Source organism: Rhamphochromis longiceps, linkage group LG7 (assembly GCF_057381845.1).
Source record: "Rhamphochromis longiceps isolate RC_006_pf linkage group LG7, R_longiceps_female_GT1.1, whole genome shotgun sequence".
Lineage (NCBI taxonomy): Eukaryota > Metazoa > Chordata > Actinopteri > Cichliformes > Cichlidae > Rhamphochromis > Rhamphochromis longiceps.
This window is the reverse complement of record NC_140563.1, coordinates 49,206,078-49,226,999: the sequence shown is the minus strand read 5'-3', so window position 1 is coordinate 49,226,999 and position 20,922 is coordinate 49,206,078. Positions and strand designations below refer to the sequence as shown.

The 20,922-nt window shown below is 40.5% G+C and overlaps 1 protein-coding gene across 1 annotated transcript; it reads left to right on the top strand.

Annotated features, from left to right (window-relative positions):
* Window positions 1-14,601: 14,601 nt before the first annotated feature.
* On the top strand, window positions 14,602-18,952 carry klf4 (Kruppel like factor 4). The gene is made up of 5 exons (XM_085414031.1): window positions 14,602-14,922; window positions 15,053-15,164; window positions 15,870-16,725; window positions 17,294-17,464; window positions 17,846-18,952. Exons 1-5 carry the CDS (start codon window positions 14,918-14,920, stop codon window positions 18,019-18,021), a joined length of 1,320 nt encoding a protein of 439 aa, XP_085270157.1. The 5' UTR covers window positions 14,602-14,917; the 3' UTR covers window positions 18,022-18,952.
* Window positions 18,953-20,922: the final 1,970 nt, after the last annotated feature.

The window sequence follows — 20,922 nt, the reverse complement described above, 5'->3', positions numbered from 1 at the left end:
GTGGCGAAACAGGTGCTGAAGCCTCCAAGGCAAACAAAAGTTGTATTTTTCCTAAAGCACACAGAGTTGAGGTGTGTGAAAGTGTGTGAAGGAATATGCTTACATGGCGTTTGCATGCTCACGTCATACTGGCTTTTTGTTAAGTTCCTTAATGTTGACAGCACAGACCCTGCATCAATTTTTCCCTGCTACAGATGTAACTAGCTCATGTCTGCCATGTATGTGAGCAGGCATACATACTGTATCTTGGCATAATGGAATAAGTCCACACGCTCTCACACCATCAACAAGCTGGAGAGCTTCCACTCTGACTGTAAGGGCTATAAACCAGTGCAGGGGCAACAAGGTCACGTAGCTTGAAAAAACCACAGAGTGAGTCTCCCAGTCCTCTTAAAGAGGTCGGTGACTGTATTGTTGGAAAAGCATTTAAGGTAAATTGTGCTAAAGTACTAAAGAACTAAATATGTTCAAGGAAAGACATCTGAACTGTAATACATGTGCACTGTATACAGTAGCTGAAAAATATGTTTGAAAAATGACAACTGATTATTTGCCTTCCATTTGTGCTCAAAGCAGACCAAGAAAGAAAACTGGCTTAAAGCACAGTAAATAAATAATACCATTAAGTGTAAGTTGTTTTGCTGTAGTGAAATCTCTTTAGCTCTTTCTCAGTGTGCACCCCTAACAGTGTTCTTGTACGAGCAGCTGACGCTAATGGGATCAGTGCTTTATCTTATAAGTTCCATCAGTTCCAGTGGTTTAATGAGTGCTTTTTGCAGTGTTTCCTATACAGTAATGAACACTGATGTGGATTTTTTTTTCTAATCCATCTTTCTTATTAAACATCAATAAAATCTGTGCGCAAAAAATACTGTTCAGAGTGACAAAATGGCCAAACTTTAATGAGTGCCATGCTTTTGTCATCTTTATGGCCATTTATGTGGAAGGTTCTGCCAGGGAAACCCTAATTTAATTCTTAAGGACGTCTCAGTGTTTTTTCTTCTTCTATTTGCTCACAGTGCCATATAGTCTCCATGCTGTGTCATAAATGTCATTAGCAGCTGGTGAATTTACTTTAATGCCTTCTAAGTGCACAATTGATCACAGTTGGTATAAAATCACAAAGCCTCTGATGTCTTTTCAAAAATGTCTGCAAATGAAAGTGCTTTGCTAATGTGGCAAATTTCCCATTTTGGTTCTAAAGAAATTCATGTGAACCTACTAATTTAGTGCACTTCTAACATCCAGTTTTCTCTTCAGACTCATTAAATCCATGTGTCTAATGAACAGCCTATGCAATAGTTCTCTCTCTTCCTCTCTAACAGTGCATGCACATGTATACTTTTACTTTGGGCTCAAAGAAGAACTTTGACAGTTTGACATTTGGAGAAATGCACTTATTTTCTGTTGTGCTGAAAAGACTGACACCACCCCTGAGACTGTCTAACAAATAGACAGCGGAAACCAGAGGAACCAGTTAGCTTAGCAAAACAGAATGAAATCATGAGAAAAGAGTTAGCCTCAGTGCAGATGCATAAAGTACAGTGCAAAAATCTGGAGCCACCCCACATTTTGTTATATATTTATATTTTCTTTTATAAAGTGGTGTTCTCCAGGCTCCCCTAAGGTTTTCCAATTGTTTCTATAGACACTGGCTGTGTTTTTGTTCATTTCTAATCCAGTCCTTGTACCTGACCATTTTCAGAGAAAAGGCACCTAATATGAGGAATGAACCAGTCTACACATGACAGTCACCTTAGCAAGGAACCAGTTTTAAATTGTGTCTTTAGGCACTTTGTTACCATCAGCCTGTTGCACAACATCACATATTTGCACTTCCTTGGTTGAATCTACAAAAAATGTCAAAAATAATATAGTTTGGCAGGCATGCAACAGAATTTAAACACCAACGAGGTTATTCCAAAAGAGCTACTAGGCAACCTGGCATATCTCGGTATGCTGTGCAGTGTATCATTAAAAAACTGGACAAGTGGAGAACAAAAGAAGAAGTGGGAGGCCTAAAACTATCTACAGCATATAAAAAAATTACAGAAAGTCATAATCTTAAGGAATGGGGGGGGGGGGGGGGGGGGGGGGGGGGAGTCCAGCAAAGACCTGACGCAGGACCTGAGAGGTTCATCTGGCTCTTCAGTTGATCCATCTACTGTTCCTTTAAGAGTGGCTTCTTGACAGCCAACCTTCCACTTGTGCCAGTTCTGACGAGGCTTTGGCAAACAAGGAGAAAACACTGATGCACATAAATTACTGCAAAATAACAACTGGACTGTGTTATGAAGTGATGAATCCAAATTTAGAATTTCTGGTTCAAATCCAATCTCAGCATGACAATGATCCCAGACACACTGTCAATGCAGTAAAAACATACCTGGATAGAAAAATACAGAGTTGAACACCATCAGTCATGGATTGGCCTCCCCAGAACTTAGACATTATCAAAGCAGTTCAGGATTGTCTTCACAGAGAAGGAAAAAAAAGGCACCAATCCAAAATAGAGATTTAAATGTCTTTTAAGAAACCTGAAGAACTATTCCTGCAGAATACTAAATTATTTTAAGAAGGTTTGCTTCACCTAGTTACCATTTTCCTAGTGAAATATAAAGAAATTAGGGGTAGCTCGAGAATTTTCAACAGTACATCCCCCCAAGTTTGTTGTGAGACATCAAGGGGACCATCTACATGTATACTGGAAAAACAAATGCACTGTAATAATGCATTAAGAGCTGGTCTTTATATAATGTTCCCAGACTTTCAAAAAAATAATACAGTGCTTTCTGATAGACTGCAATCTCCTGAACACACCCTCCGAGCAAACTTGAAAGTAGCAGGCTAAGAGCGAGCTACATGTTTATGGTTCCCTCAGTAGTCTGTTTGTGTGTCCACCACTAAAGTTAACACATTAACATATTATACCTGGTTTATCCTACAACCAGGTCAGCATATAGCCCTAAATTAGTCATAACATCATATTTAGAGATGCTGGTACATTTATTTCACAGAGCCAGGCTAGATGATTCTTGGCTTTTCCAATTTAGAGAGTTAAGCTAAGCTAATGGCTATAGGAGCTATAGCTCCAGCTATATTTACCATATGGTTATGTGATTGGTATCTAACTGTTGGCAAGAAAACAAAATGTCAGACTATTCCCTCAAGGGGATTCATTAGTCTATCCTGGCTGTTCCAACAAGAAAATCTGATGTAAAATCAGAGGATTTTAAGATGAAAAGACAGTACTTTCGCCATTTACCCTGCCATAGCGTCTTTATGATAAATGGCATAGTATCAAATTCCTACAATCAGTACAAATAGATCAGTTTTACGACATTTTATTTCATAGTTAAGTATTTCATTGAGCCAGAGTAGCCCTGTAAGTGTAAGAGAAAGAGAAAGCCAGCGAGAGAGAGTAGAGTTGGGGAGGGGGGCTTTAAGTTCATGAGCTGGTGGCCCATCTGGTTTGAGTTACAGAAACCCCCCTTCTCAATTAGAGGCAGCATGATGTCAATAAAACGTCAGACTGGAGAAGCCATCACTTAAATTGTGCCTGTCAAGTTTTGTTCTTTCTTCAGCATTCCAGCCGGGCCGATGGGTCTGAAATGATTTGTAGTTTGATTAAGGTTACCACAATGTGCCATTTCTGATTTGATTTGGGTGCTTGCCTCACAAAAGTTGCCACAAAAGTTGTTTGCCTGTTACTGGAGATGCATGCACAGAGCAAAGTGAGGAAGGAAGGTGGCTTCCCCAGTCAACGTGCTTTTTGAGCAAGAAATCAGCTTTTGCTTTTAACTTTTAATTAGTTTTCCAACTCTAATTTTTCCATGTCTCTGCTCTTCACAACAGTTGTCTTTTTTCCAACTGTTACAGAGTTCTGCCCTGCACCTCTTAGATTTATGCTTGAATATTAAACCATGGGGAGGTTTGGAGACGCAGTCGTGACATTTATGTTTCTCCTCTCTTATTGCACATAAAATTTATTAGGAGTTCCCTGGTTTTTCAATGGGGCTTTCCCACCAAGACAGTTTTCTCTCTTCTACAAACCATGGATCATCCAGCAGTATGTACGTGCTGATATTTTGGATTATTAGTGTCATTTTAATTCTCAGAACGTTACTCACTTGCAGGTATGTTTCCAGCACGACAATCTGAAAAACCTGAAAAACAGCAATACACAAAAGGGGTCAAACATTCCCAACCACTCCCAGTGGGAAAACTTGGTGCACAAGGAACCCAGGAGCCTGCTACCCTCAAATCTGAAAACAATTATCATATGAATTTCAGGACTTTATAACACTAGAGAGTAAACCTGTAGCCAAAGGTGTTCATCCAGTCTGGAGATCATCAGGATGTGATGTGTTGGCAGTTTAGCAGTTTTACATGTAAAGCTTGTGCATTCAAATATTTAGCCCTCAACCACTCTTGAATTTAATCCACATCATAAAAGCTTTAAAATTCCAAGTGCAATAGCATGCAAGCTCTAAGCCGTGTAAATCACAAACTTTTGGCCCCATTTCTATGTCGCTGAACCGCTGAGCGTCTATCACATTGCATCTTAGATTCCTGTAAGCCTCACAAACATAAAGATTTAATCAAGCGATGTAAAAATATGACAGGTCTGGTTTAACAGCACTGCATCAAGAGGATCGACGACCTGTTAGCTGCCTTTGAGTCAATGCCAGTGTTCTTCTTAAGCATTTGAAAAGTGCTTGTGATTGGCATATTAGCTGCGCAGGGTCTGATGCACTCATACAGTGAAACAGAAAACTTTAATACTCATATGGAACCTCTCTAACATTGTAAAGATCCTGGTTTACTCACTGAACTGTACACTTAGCTTTTATGGTACAAGCATGACTGAAATTCCTCGTGTTAAATTAGACTGTTTTGTATAGCTCATGTTCCCCTGGCCTGTACTTTAAAAATCATAGTTACAGGTTGGACAAAATAAAGAGAACCTTTTCAGAAAGATGCATGGCTACAGATGTGTACAGATGTGTGTTTCTGGTTATGAAACAATGCATCAATGTCTTTGTAAACATGCTATAGTTTGTGCTCTATAGTTTGTGCTCGTGCACTGAAGACTTGGCCACTCTGGCTTGGTTAACTAACTGCATCCTGTTGTCTACATGCTGTGGACAATGTGTGTGCCTAGCCACAAACAGTGTGTGTGTGTCTGCCTATTTTTTTTTTTATAGACTTTGCCTTGTTTATGCAGACAACTCAACCCAAGAGTGACCCTCAGCAATGCAAAATGACCATCATGTGACTATTTAACAATTTTTTGACTATTCTTTTAATCCTAAACCATATACGCACGATTTAACTTGATGCCATTTCAAAAATCATAGTGACACTAACAGTATTAAAAACATTGTATTTAAGTCTGATATTAAATGGATTCAAGGAACCTACAGCACTGTGCAGAACTTTTGAGTCACCCTTCATTTCTTTAGATTTTGCTTCCAAGGAGCCAGACTTTTTAAAGTGCTCTTGAGCAATAGTTGTCCAGGCTTTCTGAAAGCCTTTCAAAGTTTTTCTTTGAACACTGGCTGCTCTCTCACTCATCTTCATTCCACTCCATGTCGTCTGGCAATTTTCAGAGGAATGGGTTTTTTATTTGTTTGTTTGTTTGTTGAACCACTTAAAACCGACCGGTCTAACAGAAGGGATGAACCAGTGTATTTTAGGCACTTTGTTGTTCTAAAAACTCACAGTTGAATGTGTGATAACACATTTTGACAGAAATAAAATTGTGTTTTTCCACCAAAAAGGTGATTCCCAAAGAGCCAGTGGCTGAAAACCTTGCATATCTGAGCATGGCGTCCAGTACGTCCATATATAAAAAAAAAAAAGAGGAACATGTACAAGTGAAGGAAAAAAGAAAAAGTGGCAGGCCTAGAATTTTTAAAAAGGACCCAAGAGATGCATCTGGCCCAGTTGATCCAGCTACTGTTCAGTGAAGCCTCATCAAAAATGGTCTTGATCGGTGCTCGAAAAGAAGACATTCTTAAGGAAGGGGAAAAAAAACCTTAAGAGAATCCAAAATTAGACAAAAACTGCCCTGAAAGTCAGTAGCAACAGGTCTCATGAAAAATATAAAATTTTTGGTTCAAATCAACATTGGAGTGTATGGAGGAAGTCAGGAGTACAGAGAGGTTCAACAGTGAGTGTTCACAGCCATCTGTGAAACAGAATGGAGGCTCTGCCAAGGTTTGGATCTGCATTTCAGCCAGTGGTGGTGGGGAGCTTGTCAAAACTGATGGAGTTATAAACACAGAAAAGTACCACTATCAGATTTTAATGTGAAAAGTATCAGATTAGAAACAGCTTCATTTTTTTTATGCATGACAGTGATGTTGATGACAATGCAGTAAGCATACCTGGATGGAAAAACACACGTTGGAACACTATAAGTCATGGATTAACCTCCCCACAGCCTGAACATCAACATTACAACATCCAACAGTATGGGATTGTCGTGACAAAGAATGTAACAAAAGGTCAAAGGAGCTTGCAAAGAAAAGCGTCTGGACTTCTTTAAGTTGCTTGTAGACGTTTCACCTCTCATCCGAGAAGCTTCTTCAGTTCTAAGGTCAAATGGTGGAGAGTCCCAGATATAAACCTAGTGGGAGTGACCCCCCACAGAGGGACAAAAGGACCCCCTGATGATCCTCTAATCACCTGAGCCAAGGTGGGAAACTGTGCATGGGTCCCAATCAACCAGAGTTTCGGGTGTGTTCATTGTGAAACCTGGCCCTACCTTATCATGCGAATTCCTGAGGTCAGATGACCCAGGATGTGAGTGGGCGTTAAGGCGTCTGGGAAGGGATCTCAAAACTGGATTATAGATGGCAGAGAGTTGGTGTCGTAAACCCCCGCCTCTATTCAAAGATGGTCGCTCACAGTGGACATAGATGGCTTCTTTCACTCCTCTTTCAAACCATCTGTCCTCTCTGTCCAAAATGTGATCATTGGCATCCTCGAAAGAGTGTCAAGCAACTTAAAGAAGTCCAGACGCTTTTCTTTGCAAGCTCCTTTGACTACGATGACCTGGATGACTGAGAACCTTCACAGACAATGTAACAAAAGGCAGCCAGCAGCCAAAATAGAGCTGTGAATGTCCTTCAGGAAGCCCGGAAAACTATTCCCTACGTCTATTTAAAGAAATGACAAGAAGGCTTGTCTGAGAGGTGAGGCTATTCTGAAGAATAAAGGTGGTCACACCAAATATTGACTTTTCCCATTTTCCGAGCAAAAACTGAAGAAATTAAGCGTCTCTTGACTTTGTGCAGTACTGTACTTCCAAACAAAATGCCTTCATTTGCACTTTATATAATTACAGTACTCAAGGATGTCATTCATTTCTAAACGAAAATCCCTATTTTCCTGCCATTCACAAAGTTTATTGGAAGCGATGCAAACACCTTTAGGGGCTTTAAACTTTAAACAGAGTCAAATGTACACAGATTGGCCAGATCATTGAGTCACTAAGCAAACCTAAGATAACTGGCTTAAAAACAAGAAAGAAAGCCAAGCAAGCATGGGCAGATATTTGAGTTAGTCCTCATGCTCAACTGATGTTAATCCCAAACAAGCTAAATCGTTGTTATAGTTGGAAAATGTTCCCACTTGAAAGGACCTGCTTGAAGGACACTCCCATTAACGATCGGAAGCAAAAAGTGATGTCTAAACTGAAACTATGTGGGTGCTCAACAGAAAGGTTCACAGTAAAACCCTGTATTGGCCTACATTTCATGCTGGACAAATATTAAACTGTATTATATCGAGTGACTGGAAAATTAAAAACCAAACATAAGGCCCAGGGGCCAGAATCGGCCTGGCAAAGACTCAAATCCGGCCCACTGGGTGGCCTTGGAAAATGTGAAGGAGAACATCAATTTTGGACTTTTAACTGTATTTTCATAATTTTCCAGCTTTTCCTGAGATAAAGATCTCCCCTCATGGTCATTCATTTTAGGTCAAAGTAATTAATATATAGATTTCTGTAATTTCACGCATTTAATTCTTACAATTTAAGCCTAGACAATTTTCTTTCCAGCCCACATAATATCCAAGTGGGTTGTATATGCCTGCAACGTAAAATTAGTTTTAAGCAGAAACCCAAAGATCACCTACAGGTCACATGACCAATCTTGTCAGTGTTTGAAAGAAAGCCTTATGAGTCTGTCTTTTACTGGCTCACTAACTCACAAATATCCTGCAGTCAACCTGACTACAATCTAGACTCAGGTAGTTTCTGGCTGGTCACAGTTACAGCAGTCCCATTTATGTCTCACTGGCCATACTTGATCAGGGAAGCTGTTTTTAAATCTCAAAGAATGAGCAGATAAGAGAACAGATGTGTGCAGGGAGGGAAGTGAACTTAAGTGTGTGTTTCCTACATGGGAAATGTTCACCACAGGCAAAATGTTTGTAACATCATGCCACTAATTATATGTATTTACATTAAATTAAGGCAGACATATTTTATATTATCATCTAATTAACTGAGCCCCATTTGGATGAGACACAATATAAATCTGACAAACATCACCGGCTGTAATGTGAGGTTGGTAATGATTTCAGATTCCAGATTGAGACTCGAAGCGGTCCAAGTTCTCCATATGTCAACAAGGTGAGCTCATGGTAAGTCCCTGATTCTCCCATGTCAAACACAGAAACACATTCTCTCCAGCTCTGGCAGCCCAGTCCCAGGCCTTTTCTTTTTAGAGGCTTCTAATCCTGGTGGGTCCCTGGCCTGACGTCACACGGCCCTCTCCCCACCCCTCTGTCTGCTGATGTGCTGTACCCACGCTCTCATTTCCTTTGCAGCTCACGAACACCAATCACTGCCCCGGTCCTTTTGACTTCTTACGTCTGAGCATCTGATTAAAACAGACTGCCTCATCCGACGCCTCATTTGGCCAGCTGAGGCGTTTAAACCTTACAGAAAGGAGGCGCTGAGCGCTGATTCTGTGGGCTGGTGTGAGTACAAAGTAGCCAACCAGGCTCCCTCTCCTTCCCTCACTCGCCCTTCCCCACTCCTGTTGCATGTTCAGCTTCTTAGGCTTGATCACGTGACCAGGAAGTGTGGCTCTCTTCCATTTCCCCTCCTGAAGGAAAGAAAATATTTAAAAGGGGGCTGGCGCTAGGCTCTGTTACGTGGGCCTGGTTAAAAATAACTTAGATATTTAAGGCTGGAATCCCAGGGCAGGCAAAGGCTGGACAGCTTGCCGCCCGACAGGAGCTCTCGCCTCCCTCTCACTCTGTTTCTTGCTAACTTCTTCCTAACAGTGCTCCGTCGTCTGAAGCCATTTCGCCTTACCCACGATCAACACCCTGCACCTCAGAAACATTTTCCTACAACCAGTGGATGCTCAGGTCTACATTATTAAATGTTATGAAAATTCAGTTGGTGCTTCTCAGCCCAGCCGCAACTTTGTTTGGCTACTGAGGTTTGGCCAGAAACGTCCAAACAAAGCAGCCGGACAAACCCAGACTTCATCCATTTGCATACCATGACAGAACTGTAAACCAACAACTATCCTTCAACTATCAAAAATTTTCACCACTGCAGTGATTTACATACAAGGCCACAGCACCACATGTGATATACTGTTGATCTAAAATAAGTACTGAACTGGACACCAAATCTAAATCCTTCAATAATTTGATTTAGCTTTAGATGATTAGAAAATGAATGCAACTCATCAGATCTGCCCCTAACCTAAGGTTATTTGAAAGAAGCACATCCAGTGAAAAGATGCTATATTGCATATTATTATAATATTTTAAACTGTAAACATATATTTTAATTTGGGAACAACTATTTGAAACAATGTTAACACCCATAAACTAATATATTAAGTACATTACATAATAATAATATTACTCACATAATATTTCAGTCAAATAACTAATAACAATTAGCCAGCTAGCAGAATAGCAATGCCTCAATTCCTTTTTCAGCTACAACTGCATAAAATTAACTGAAAATGTTTACGGTAATTTATTATTGTCCTTTCTTTCAGGTCTTTTCCACATTTGGGTTTTGGGCTGTAGGTCAGCAATTTAAATATAATCATTAGTGACATTTTTCTGTAAACCTGAAATGCTCAAAGAGCAGTTTGGGATTTTTGAACAGATGCTGTTGTCAAATAGTGCGCTGTAAGGGTAAGTTTAGCTGCGAATGTTACAAACATTTGCTGCTTTTGTGCCGCTTTTTTTCTTTTGTGCAGCACCAGTGAAGGAATTGAGACTCGTAGCTGTCTGAGTGCTACAAACCACAGCGATAGGGGAAATAATTTGATTACAGCCACAGTCAGTACCTCGTTGCTCGTGCTGTTCGAAAGCAAATAATCAGAAAGTCATCTGAACTTGAGTTCCTCTCTGGCTTTGCACTGGCTTTGCAAAACAAAAAGTTCCTACATATATAATTGTATTAAACCTAATGCGAGGTGGAGTAGTGGGGAAAGTACAGCGCTGAGATTCAACAAAGCTTGACTCAGCTTTCAAGAATTAGGGAAAGAATGAAAGCTATTTTTTAATTACTGAACAGCATCTGGAAGAGAGCACAGCAAACCTCAATATCTGGAGTTATGATCCGCTGATACTCATATGCACTTGGGCGCTTTCCAGGAGGGGGAACTTGACTGAGGGACACCAGTGGAAACAATGCCAGAAAAGCTCAAATTCTCCAGTGATAGGCAGTTAAGCGTTTTGTTATTCAGTGTTCACAAGTGTGTTGTTAGACTATAAAATACGTTTTTTTTATTTGAATAGCCACAGATTATGTCAGCAAACATTTTAGAAACAAAACCAAAAAAAAACCCCTCTCAGCACAGCCAACAACAACACCCCCGTTCTTCTTCAGGTAGGCATCATAGCACTCACACTTTATCCATGTTGATAAGCAGAAACAATACCAGGACACTTGTTGAAGTTAATAAGAGGGAAATATTACACCGTACAGATACTAAACAGTTATGCTTGCTCATACAAAAACATTACCTCAGTCTCACCACCTCCGATTCTTATGTCATCAATGCCTTGCAAAAAAAAAAAAGTCTAAAACTGGGTATTGCAGATTTGTCTTTCATATTCTCAGCCGATACTGTGAGTGTTACATTAACATGTTCTATACAAGCGTCTGGTGTGAGTTACTAAATCACCACGACTTCATTGTGTCAGAAAAAGAACACAGCCTACAGTGGTGTCACCTTCTCCTCCTTTATCTCTTTCCTCTGTTCCTCCTCTGCCTGTCATTATTGCAAAAGCAACTCAGTTGTCAAAGCCAGGCCTTTGTTTTCAGGATCACTTTCACCACCATTATCTTCCATCATAAAGAATATGGCTATATTCACACAGGTTCCTTTATCTTCCTACCTGCTGTAGGAAGCAGGTCTTGAAGAACAAAAGATGTAGTGCAAACGTTGTTGGTGTGAAGCCATCACTTCCCACCGCACATTTACAGGCGTTAAAAGACAGCGCAGGTTCGGATTTTAAGTCTCATAGTATTAGTATATCAAATTATTGCAGTGAGCTAACCAACAGGATACACTTGCTATTTACCAAAGAATATTTACATTTTAGTCTGCAATTTTCCCACGAGACTTGTTTGCCAGCCCAAGCGCTGTGCATTTGTGCAATTTCAAACGGTGAATGAAGATATTCACTGAGATGTGTCCTGTTGAAATGACGGCACATTTGTTGACATGCCTAACAGACAAGATCCTGATGCAGCAGGATCAGCAGCGAGCGCTTTGTTTGCTCTTGCACTGAACTCTTGATTCAATGTGTCTAATTATGCTGGATAGAGAGGTCTGTGTTAGTTCTCCTGTTCTGTGCAAACACTGCTGAGCCCAGTTCAAACGCAGCTCAAATGAGAAGTGTACTTTAATGCTTGCAGGAAAGGTTAAGTTTACAGTGCTGTTTATAGTTTTTCATGTGTTTTTTTATGGGTTAAAAGTGACAGCAAGATAATTATTATGTGTCGTTTCTTGAAGAAACGTAGTAAAATGTTAAAAGGGATTTAATTCTAGTTGCCTATATTTCAAGCACACCACATAGCATTTGTTTCAGAATGATAACATATTTTGTATATTGAAGGCCCATTTAAGGATAAGCATTGCACGTTACCTTTGGCTTTGGTGTGTAGCATGGCTAGCTCTCAGAATTTTGGCCATGCATAAACTGCAGTGTGTTTGCAATACAGTGTAAACATTCTAAATAATTATTAAAAATATTGTCCTAACATAATCATATTATTTTATAAATAATAAAATGATACATTTTGCAGAGCAGTGGGAACATTTGTTGCGTGAAGGCTGGCCATAGACTGTATATAAAAGACAGGCATAGTCACCGTGGTCTCATTGATTTGTGGAGTGCCATTTTTTAAGTTTTTTTGTTTGGTTCTTTGATGTAAACCAGACGTCATAATTTAGAAAGGGAACTGAACATACCAGATGCTCATATAGTAGTGATCTGTCAGTGTCAGCCACGCCCTAAGGCAGGTCACATGTACGTCACAGTTCACACTGATTCACGTCAGGCTTCAGTGCTCTCTCTTCGCAATCATTTTGAGTTGGGCAGTGTCACGTGGATCTATTTCTTTGTTCTTCATGAATAAAAAACAGAACAAAACGTACTTTTATATAGTGCTTAGACAGTCATTAGCCACCCAGTCAAATCAGTTTAATCAAATGCTCCAGCCAATGAAATCATGAAAAATATTCCTGAGAGAGTGAGATGGTTGCAGGTCAGAATGAAATTTAAAAGAAGATGGCTGTTACTTAGCTTTTTATATACAGTGTCGTGTGTAACATGTTACAAAGTAACGTCTTACATGTTTCAGTAACACAGTAGTGTAACGTGTCACTGTAGTAATTCAGTAACTACACTACATTTAATACTATGTCGTTACTTGTGTTGCAAGTGTTCTTTAGACATCTGTGTGCTGGGCGAAAAAAAACACATCCTGCACAATCCTGCTAGAAGATTATAGCTATAGGTTTATATTACTGGTGATAATATGACAGAGCATTTCCGGTCATTTGATCTATTAATAAATTAGTAATGCAACAAGTAGTGCAACAAATTACTTTCTCAATTTAGAAATCAAGTAATATATTTCATTACTTAATACATTACCTTTTCTTGAGTAACAACTCAGATGCTGGTTATGTATGAAAAAGCTTTGTAACAGCTAGATGGTCTCATGGTAACTGCTAATTAAAGATATGTTAACTTGATTTGTGAGTGATTGATGGTTGGTGCTCCAAAAATTCCTCTTGAAGACACGTCGATAAGTAACAGGAGTATATCCTACCCATGGCATACTGTCTTTTCATCTATTTTAACTTAGACTAATTTATCTTAAACTATAATTTACAAATAATTTACAAAAATGAAACCTGAGTTGGATTAAATACGATGTTTCACTAAGGATTAAGACCATGCACTGAATAAGAAGGTGTCTACTGAGATTATAAATCAGGTGAGCAAGATAAAATCTGACATATTTTTTAAAAACAGAAGAGTCGCCTGCAGGACTTTGGAAAGACAGCAGGGTGCAACATTGGATTTACTTGCTTCCGGCATTTCCGTCATTTATATACAGGCTGTGTGAAGCAACTCAGTACTCAGTATGTCCAGGACTAGATAGTGTTTTCACTGCCTTACAGGTCTGTCCGAAAGCAAAGTATTCAACCCTCAGTATTGTCTGTGATTTATTTTTTGTGTTCAATAAAGCACTTTTTAATTATGTTTTTAAAGTGCTATACAAATGAAGGTTTGCATTATTAATTATTATTATTTCACAAACTATAAAGCCATCATGCATTATTCTGAAGATGAAAAAAACGACCACAAAGTTGATTAATTTGGAAGAAAAGCACTCAGCATAATATTTGCTTTAATTGCGTGACACAAATGGGGGATATGAAACGACTCCCTATGCGGTCCTTTACACAGAGCTCCCTATTTCACAGTGAGTGGGGAGTAGTGAGTGGCCGAATGATTTCCAACACAGGGTCCTTGTCCCGGCTCGTGATGTAACATAGATAAACATAATGTTTACCCACAATAATTTGCATATTTACCTGTCATGGGATAGGCCACCGCTTTTGGCACTACTCTGTGCCACTAAATAACAAATCCACAATTACGACGGGAAACAAACGCAGCAATGACAAACACAAATAGAGTTGTTGTTATTGGATAAATACGCCAAAAGCAGAGGTACCTGGTGTTTTTACAACTCAGGGTTAGCTAATGAAACTAGGCCCTAATATCACCTGCTCACGTCAGGTGACTCTCCAGTCGTTATTAACGAAAGTCTCAGGTATTCCCATGTCAGCCGTGTGCAGAATTTAGAACAACGCGGTTCTTCAACCACATTTCGCACGACTAACAAAAAGTAAGGAGAGTCACGGTTGCTATGAATACAAACAAACTTCTCTCTCCAATCTTTCGCTCTCCTTGCCTCTCCCTCCAGTCCCCTCCCCTCCTCCCCCTTCCGCTAATGTTTTGTTGCCGGGGCGACAGAGGCGGTTCCCTTCGCTCCAGTGATTTAAGACGAATACCTCTCACGCGCTTCCCTCAGTTCAGACTGCCGGTCCCTGCATGGCAACAGGAGCAAGGGATTCCCCCCCTGCCCCGTCGCCCCAGTCTATCTTCCCGTTTAGCATCGTTTCAGCTTTAAAAATGCAGCAGCCCGGCAGCTTTTAACCCGTTCGCGGTGGCATGTCCTGGAACCAAAGTGTAATGCGCGACGCGGAGCAGAAACTTTAAAATCCGGGGGATATTCAAAGCAGTGCAGCCGCATCCTCAGAAGAATCTTTTCAAACGGGACTCCGCATATATATACATTTATATATATGTGTGTATATATAAACTCTAAGCGATGAGGTGTGGACCTGACAAACTTTTAATGACAACATCTGACTGACTAACATCTCCTTGTTGGACTACAACAGCCTGCGCTCTCCCCAGGGATCAGCCCGCGAGGATTTACGTTATTTTTCTGTTTAAATTTCAGGCAGCCTCCAAATGACGTCGAGATGGCATTAGGTGGAACCCTTCTGCCCTCCATATCCACCTTTGCCAGCGGCCCCACTATCAAGAGTAAATCTATAGGAAACGCCAATTTAGTGAGTATCCTGTGGTCACTTCATATTATGCGCGCATGCCAAAAAAAAAAAAATAGCACTGTGTGGGGTAAAAAACAAAAATAAAAAAAGCATCAAAGAATTGGGTGCAGTGTATTTCTAGCGTGTTTGTTTTTCCAATGTGTCTCTCCCATGTTGTTACACTACAGCCAGGGCTTGACACCACGCTCCAATGGGGCGTGCACCAGTTTACACAGGCTGCTTTAGCGTGGAGACAGTGAGACATGCACGGGAAGCGCACATGGGCTACTGTATTGCTCCGTGGAGAGCATCCAGCTCGATTAGCTTTCCAATTAAATGCAGTTCAAATTCAAAATATTGAAAGGAAGATTATTCTGAGTCTGATCATTAAAAAAAGGGCCCACTCTTTATTCACCAGATATACCTGTGCCTCTTCTCGTGCTTTCAGCTACAAATCAGTATTCTTGGGAAGTGCTTACAGCCAAGGACACTTTCTGCACCACACTCAGCTCTGTAGCTAAGCTGTCATAATAATCAGTCTCCATACTGCAGATCCAGGTTCCCTTCACTCTAAATTACCCTGTTTTAGGGCTGTTTTCAAGCAGGACAGACAGGATAAAACCCTAGTGTCATTTTCTCGACTCTGTGCCTGTAAAAACAGCAACATGACACAAATGATCAAATTGTGCCAGCACACTCATAATTGCCTCTATAACTTTCCCGTAGAGATGGAAGGAGGAGTTGTCCCATCTTAAGAGATCCAGCGTGCCAGACGAAAGCAGCTGCCCCGACCCAGACCATCCCACTGCCACCAGCATGTCCAAGAAAGACACAGAGCTGGACCTGGACTTAGACTATGACTTTATTTTGTCCAACTCTATTCTGCAGCAGCAACAACAGCAGCAGCAACAGCAGGAGGATGCCATGGCATGCACCTCTGCCCAGGGACTGTCTCCTTCCCCTGGGTCTTTCACCTCATCTTACCCTCTCCCTTCCCCTCAGGGAACTGCCAGCGAGCTGCTCTACACCATTCCAGACATCAACGATGTTTCGCCCTCTGGAGGCTTCGTGGCCGAGCTCATGAGACCCGAGCTGGATCCGGCTTACCTCCAACCCACGAGCCTCCATGGGAAGTTTGTAGTCAAGACAACAATGGACATGGGAGATTACAACCAAAGCATGAATGTTAGCAAGGCCTGTGTTAACGCTGTGTCAGACCCGACTCCCTCACGTGCCTCGACGACCTTCGCGTGCCACAGGATAAAGCAGGAAAACCCCAGTAATTGCACCATCTCACAACCCATGGACCTACACCTGGCTGGAGTAAACTCCCATGGACGAGGAAGCCAGCAGCAGCAGCGTCCCAGCCACTTGGATCTTGGGTTCCATGGCAGAGGGCGCTCCATGACAAACAGCAGGTTATCCTCATCCTCTTCCCTCTCCCCGGACCACCCCTTGAGCCGGGAACACCAGGTGTTGGGCCATTCCCACTCTCAGATCCCTCTTCCTCCCCAGGGATACCACCATAGTTCGCCACCGGGATACACGTCCTACGCCCAGACATCATCCATGCAGTACCAAGGTTAGAGAGCATTTATTATAATAGAGAGTTCTTAAAACTGTGTTTTCTTAAAATCTGTCTAAGAACACAACTTATACAGAGTCAATGGTTTTAAACGAGCCATTGGTTCAAAGTATTGCACTTAAAAGGATCTTGTCCTCGTAAAACTCTTTAAAAGTCTAGCCCGCATACAGAATTTGAATTTCTATAGAATCTGTGTTGTTTGTTACTTTAAAACATTAAAACGAACCACTTCTCTGTTGTGGTGGGTTTTTTTTTTAATTAATTGTGGCACTGTGCAGTGTTTTGCAGAGAAGTATTAAAGCTTTTAGAATAGCAGCTTTATTTTGCACAAGCCTTTTATATGATTTAAGAGAGGCTGATGTTTTCTGAGTCCCTTCAAAGTTCGAGACAGAAGATACATTCTTTTTAAACAAATATTGAATTTTTATGCCTCTGTTATATCGGCTATAAGCCTACCCCACTGTTCAGTGACCTCTGATATAGTTATAAGTTTTCTCTGCTCATGTGGAGTATGATTAGGGACCATGATAACAGTTATTGTCACCTCTGTTTTTTGACTCCACAGAACCCCTCATGATATCTACTGGTGACTGCATGCCGGAGGAGCCAAAGCCTAAACGTGGTCGACGGTCCTGGCCGAGGAAGAGAGTGGCGACACACACGTGTGACTTTGTCGGCTGCGGGAAGACATACACAAAGAGCTCGCACCTTAAAGCGCACCATCGTACACACACAGGTATGCAGATGGGTGTTTGACGCTTCTGGCGTCCGCTTACACTAGTGTTAGCTTTTAGCCTTAGCACGCTCTCATTAAGCTTATTCTCTTATTTTCGTGATAGTTTCCTTGTTGAACATCACTTGCTCATTATGGACAAACATGTTTGAATAGGGGCTGGAAGGGTGGGGGCTGGGAGGGGGACTTGTTTAGCAGGTGCAGTAAAACAGGTTGATACTGATCCCTTTTCAAATACAAACCCCAGGCCGGATGGTTTGGCCTTTACACACTAGCTGCAGGACAGGATGGACCTCTTTTTCTCCTGAATGTGGGGAAGGCTGGGCCATTTTTAACCTCAGGGCCAGTGCTAACCGCTCTGTGTGTATTGTGTTTCCATCAAAGGGGAGAAGCCTTACCACTGCGACTGGGAGGGCTGTGGCTGGAAGTTTGCGCGTTCGGATGAGCTCACCCGCCACTACAGGAAACACACAGGCCACCGGCCGTTCCAGTGCCAGAAATGCGACCGGGCGTTTTCAAGGTCAGATCACCTAGCTCTCCACATGAAGAGACACTTATGAGACTTGGATGGTCGGTGGATGAAGGCTCCAGTGGGCGGGGAAGGGGACATGTATGTACGTTAGCAGAACCCTGAACAAACCTGTGACCTACAGTTTTTTTTTTTCTTTTAAACCACGATTTGCCTTCAAACTGGCGTCAAGCAACAAGACAAGCTGTGGTGTTCATGGCAAGAAACAAAAATGAAAGAGCGCTGGATCTTTAAGAGCCAAGAATTTCTCTCAAGACTGATCCCGTGCTCGCACGTTGTGCAGGTGACTCGACAAGACCTCTCAGCCAGGGTTGTAAACTTTTTTATGAAAGGGACCAAACTGGAATTTGTGTTATTTAACCGACAAAACTTGGAGGACCAGGTGCCAACTGTTTTTTTGGGGTTTTTTTCGAACTGGAAGTGTATTTTTGTCAGGGAAACCAGGAGCAACAGAAAAAACATCTCCAGAGGCCTTTACCAGCAACATGTCTTCATAGGCCCTGTAAACGACACACTGTACAATTAAATACATATATATTTATATACACATTTCACCTGCAATGCCATTGATTTCAGGTACAATGTTAATTTATACAGAATGGTGCTCAGTGACTGAAGGGTTTTTTTGTAATAAAAGGTACCAAAGATTATACAAAAAGGGTGAAATGAAAAAGTGCCATATGGTTTTTGTGTTTCTTGGAAACCTCTCTTCCGCAATCTGACTTAAATCAGGTAAACACTTCATTTTTTTTAAAGGTGATGGCAATCTTCAATGCACTGCAGCTGCAAAGTGCAATAATTTATATGAGACGCTTGTATTTTTGTATTGAATGAATAACTCTGAACAAATATTTGTTTGTTTATAGCCAAAATATGTAATATAATCTTGAACTTTGTACATTTGTAAATAATAATTCTTTGTTATTGTTTTGTATTTTACATTATAATAAAATGTATTTGGTATAAGAAGAAAAATCTTTATGACCTTTATGCCATTTCATTGACAACCTTTGATATCTAAAGACATGAACAGTTGGCAGGATGAAAGACATTAGTCCTATAAAAAAAAGTTTTACAGTAGGTTGAAGATTACTGCACTGACCTCTGTGGTAATGGTGAGATCACTCCAGGCGACCTAACACAATGTTGCCGTTAAAAAAGGTTTTCCAAAGAAAATTCACTCCTACAATGTCGCACTTCCATGGAGTTCTCTTTCCACCTGTCAGGCGGATGAATTGGGAGGACAACTGAGTTGGTGGCTGACGTTCAAGGGTGACACCAAATCTGACACCGATGTGCACAATAGGAGTACAAGCACTCAGATATGCTGCGGTGAGATAGATGACCTGAGACTTACAGCACTGAAAAGAGCTCAGTAGAAAGGTGATGTTGCTGAGCCGTTAAGGCTCTATACCTATACTGTGCAGGCCTCACAGTGTGACCTCGTAGAGATTTGGACTATAATAACCGTACTTATTTTTATGTATGTCAAATAAGTTTAAAATACAGATGGTGATCATTTTTAGATATTTAAATAGCCCTTCATTTTGACAGAGGATGTCAAAATGTAATAAATCTACCACTGTATCTAACACTGGGTTTGCAACAGCTGTGTTATTTATTACTAAGTATTTGGATTTGTAGCGTGATGACATTATAGCACCTTGCAAAGAATTTTATTAAATTTATCAAGAAAGAAAAAAGTAATTTACATCCTGATAAGAAAGAAAAGGGTAAAAACATAAGAACCCATGTATGAGTATTTACTTGTGTATTTAGATGTTGACACATTTGCTGTATAGTTACATTTATTAAAGTGGCACTTGGCAGGTGGGTGAAGCCTGAGATCAGATGTTGTGGTGAAGCAACGATAATAACAAAAACCCATAGACTCACCTTAAATTAAATCCTGAGTGAATTTGTACTGTGGCCTCCATTGGATTTGTTTTCTTTGAGGATTACGTGATCGCCTGAGTGGTGCTGCTGTGTCTCTGAGGTTTACTGCTCTTTGAGAGTGTACAGCCTTTGAATAATACAAAATTTTTATTATAATTTTTTAACAATATGAATTTATAAGATGATTCAAAACATCACATACTGATTACAGGGAAAAAGCATCCTATAGTTAGGACATTACAGCATTCTTTAGAGACTTAAGTACCACAGCACAGGGATGACAAGGGGAAAAGAAGGATGTGGACCATGCAGGTAGCATTGCTTTCCATTTGTTGTGAGTAGTAGCCCCCAGTCACACATCTTCAGGCTTGGAAGTTGGAAATATATTGTGGTCTATGTTGCCCCCTATAGGTTTATTTGGTTCAAGCACAGCACGATCCCTTCAGAATCTCCCTTTTAATTAAGAATTACACTTCTTAAACCAGACGGCTATAATTGCAGGTGTCATTTGTAGTGCTTGTTGCTACAGAAAGAATATGCTAATTTTCAATGTCTTTTAATTCAGCATTTTAATGACTAAAGTGTCAGACGGATTGTGGATTTCTTGTGTATGTGTGTTTATTAATTTTTTACATATAGATGTAAAAGTGAGTATACACATTTATTAACAGCAAAAAAAAAAAAAAAGCACTGTATTACTTCTCCCAAAGCTTTGACCCTCTTTATACAGTGCTCTGAAAAATCATCTCCTCCAAATGTGGTACAACTGGTTTTCAGGCGTTTTCCTACACCAGGCCTGGCAAGTTTGGGAACATTAACATTTTCACATTAATAAATGAAAAACTGGATTTTGTATTTATTCAAGTTACCTCTAATATTACATTTGTTTGATTATTTGAAAATAAAAAAATAAAAAAAATAAATCAGGAAGAAGGCTAATACTTCTCCATAGCACCACACATGTTAAAATGCATGCATATCTATCCATCTATGCGTATTGCAGATTCACCAGTTTAGTGTACCCTACTGGGACAGG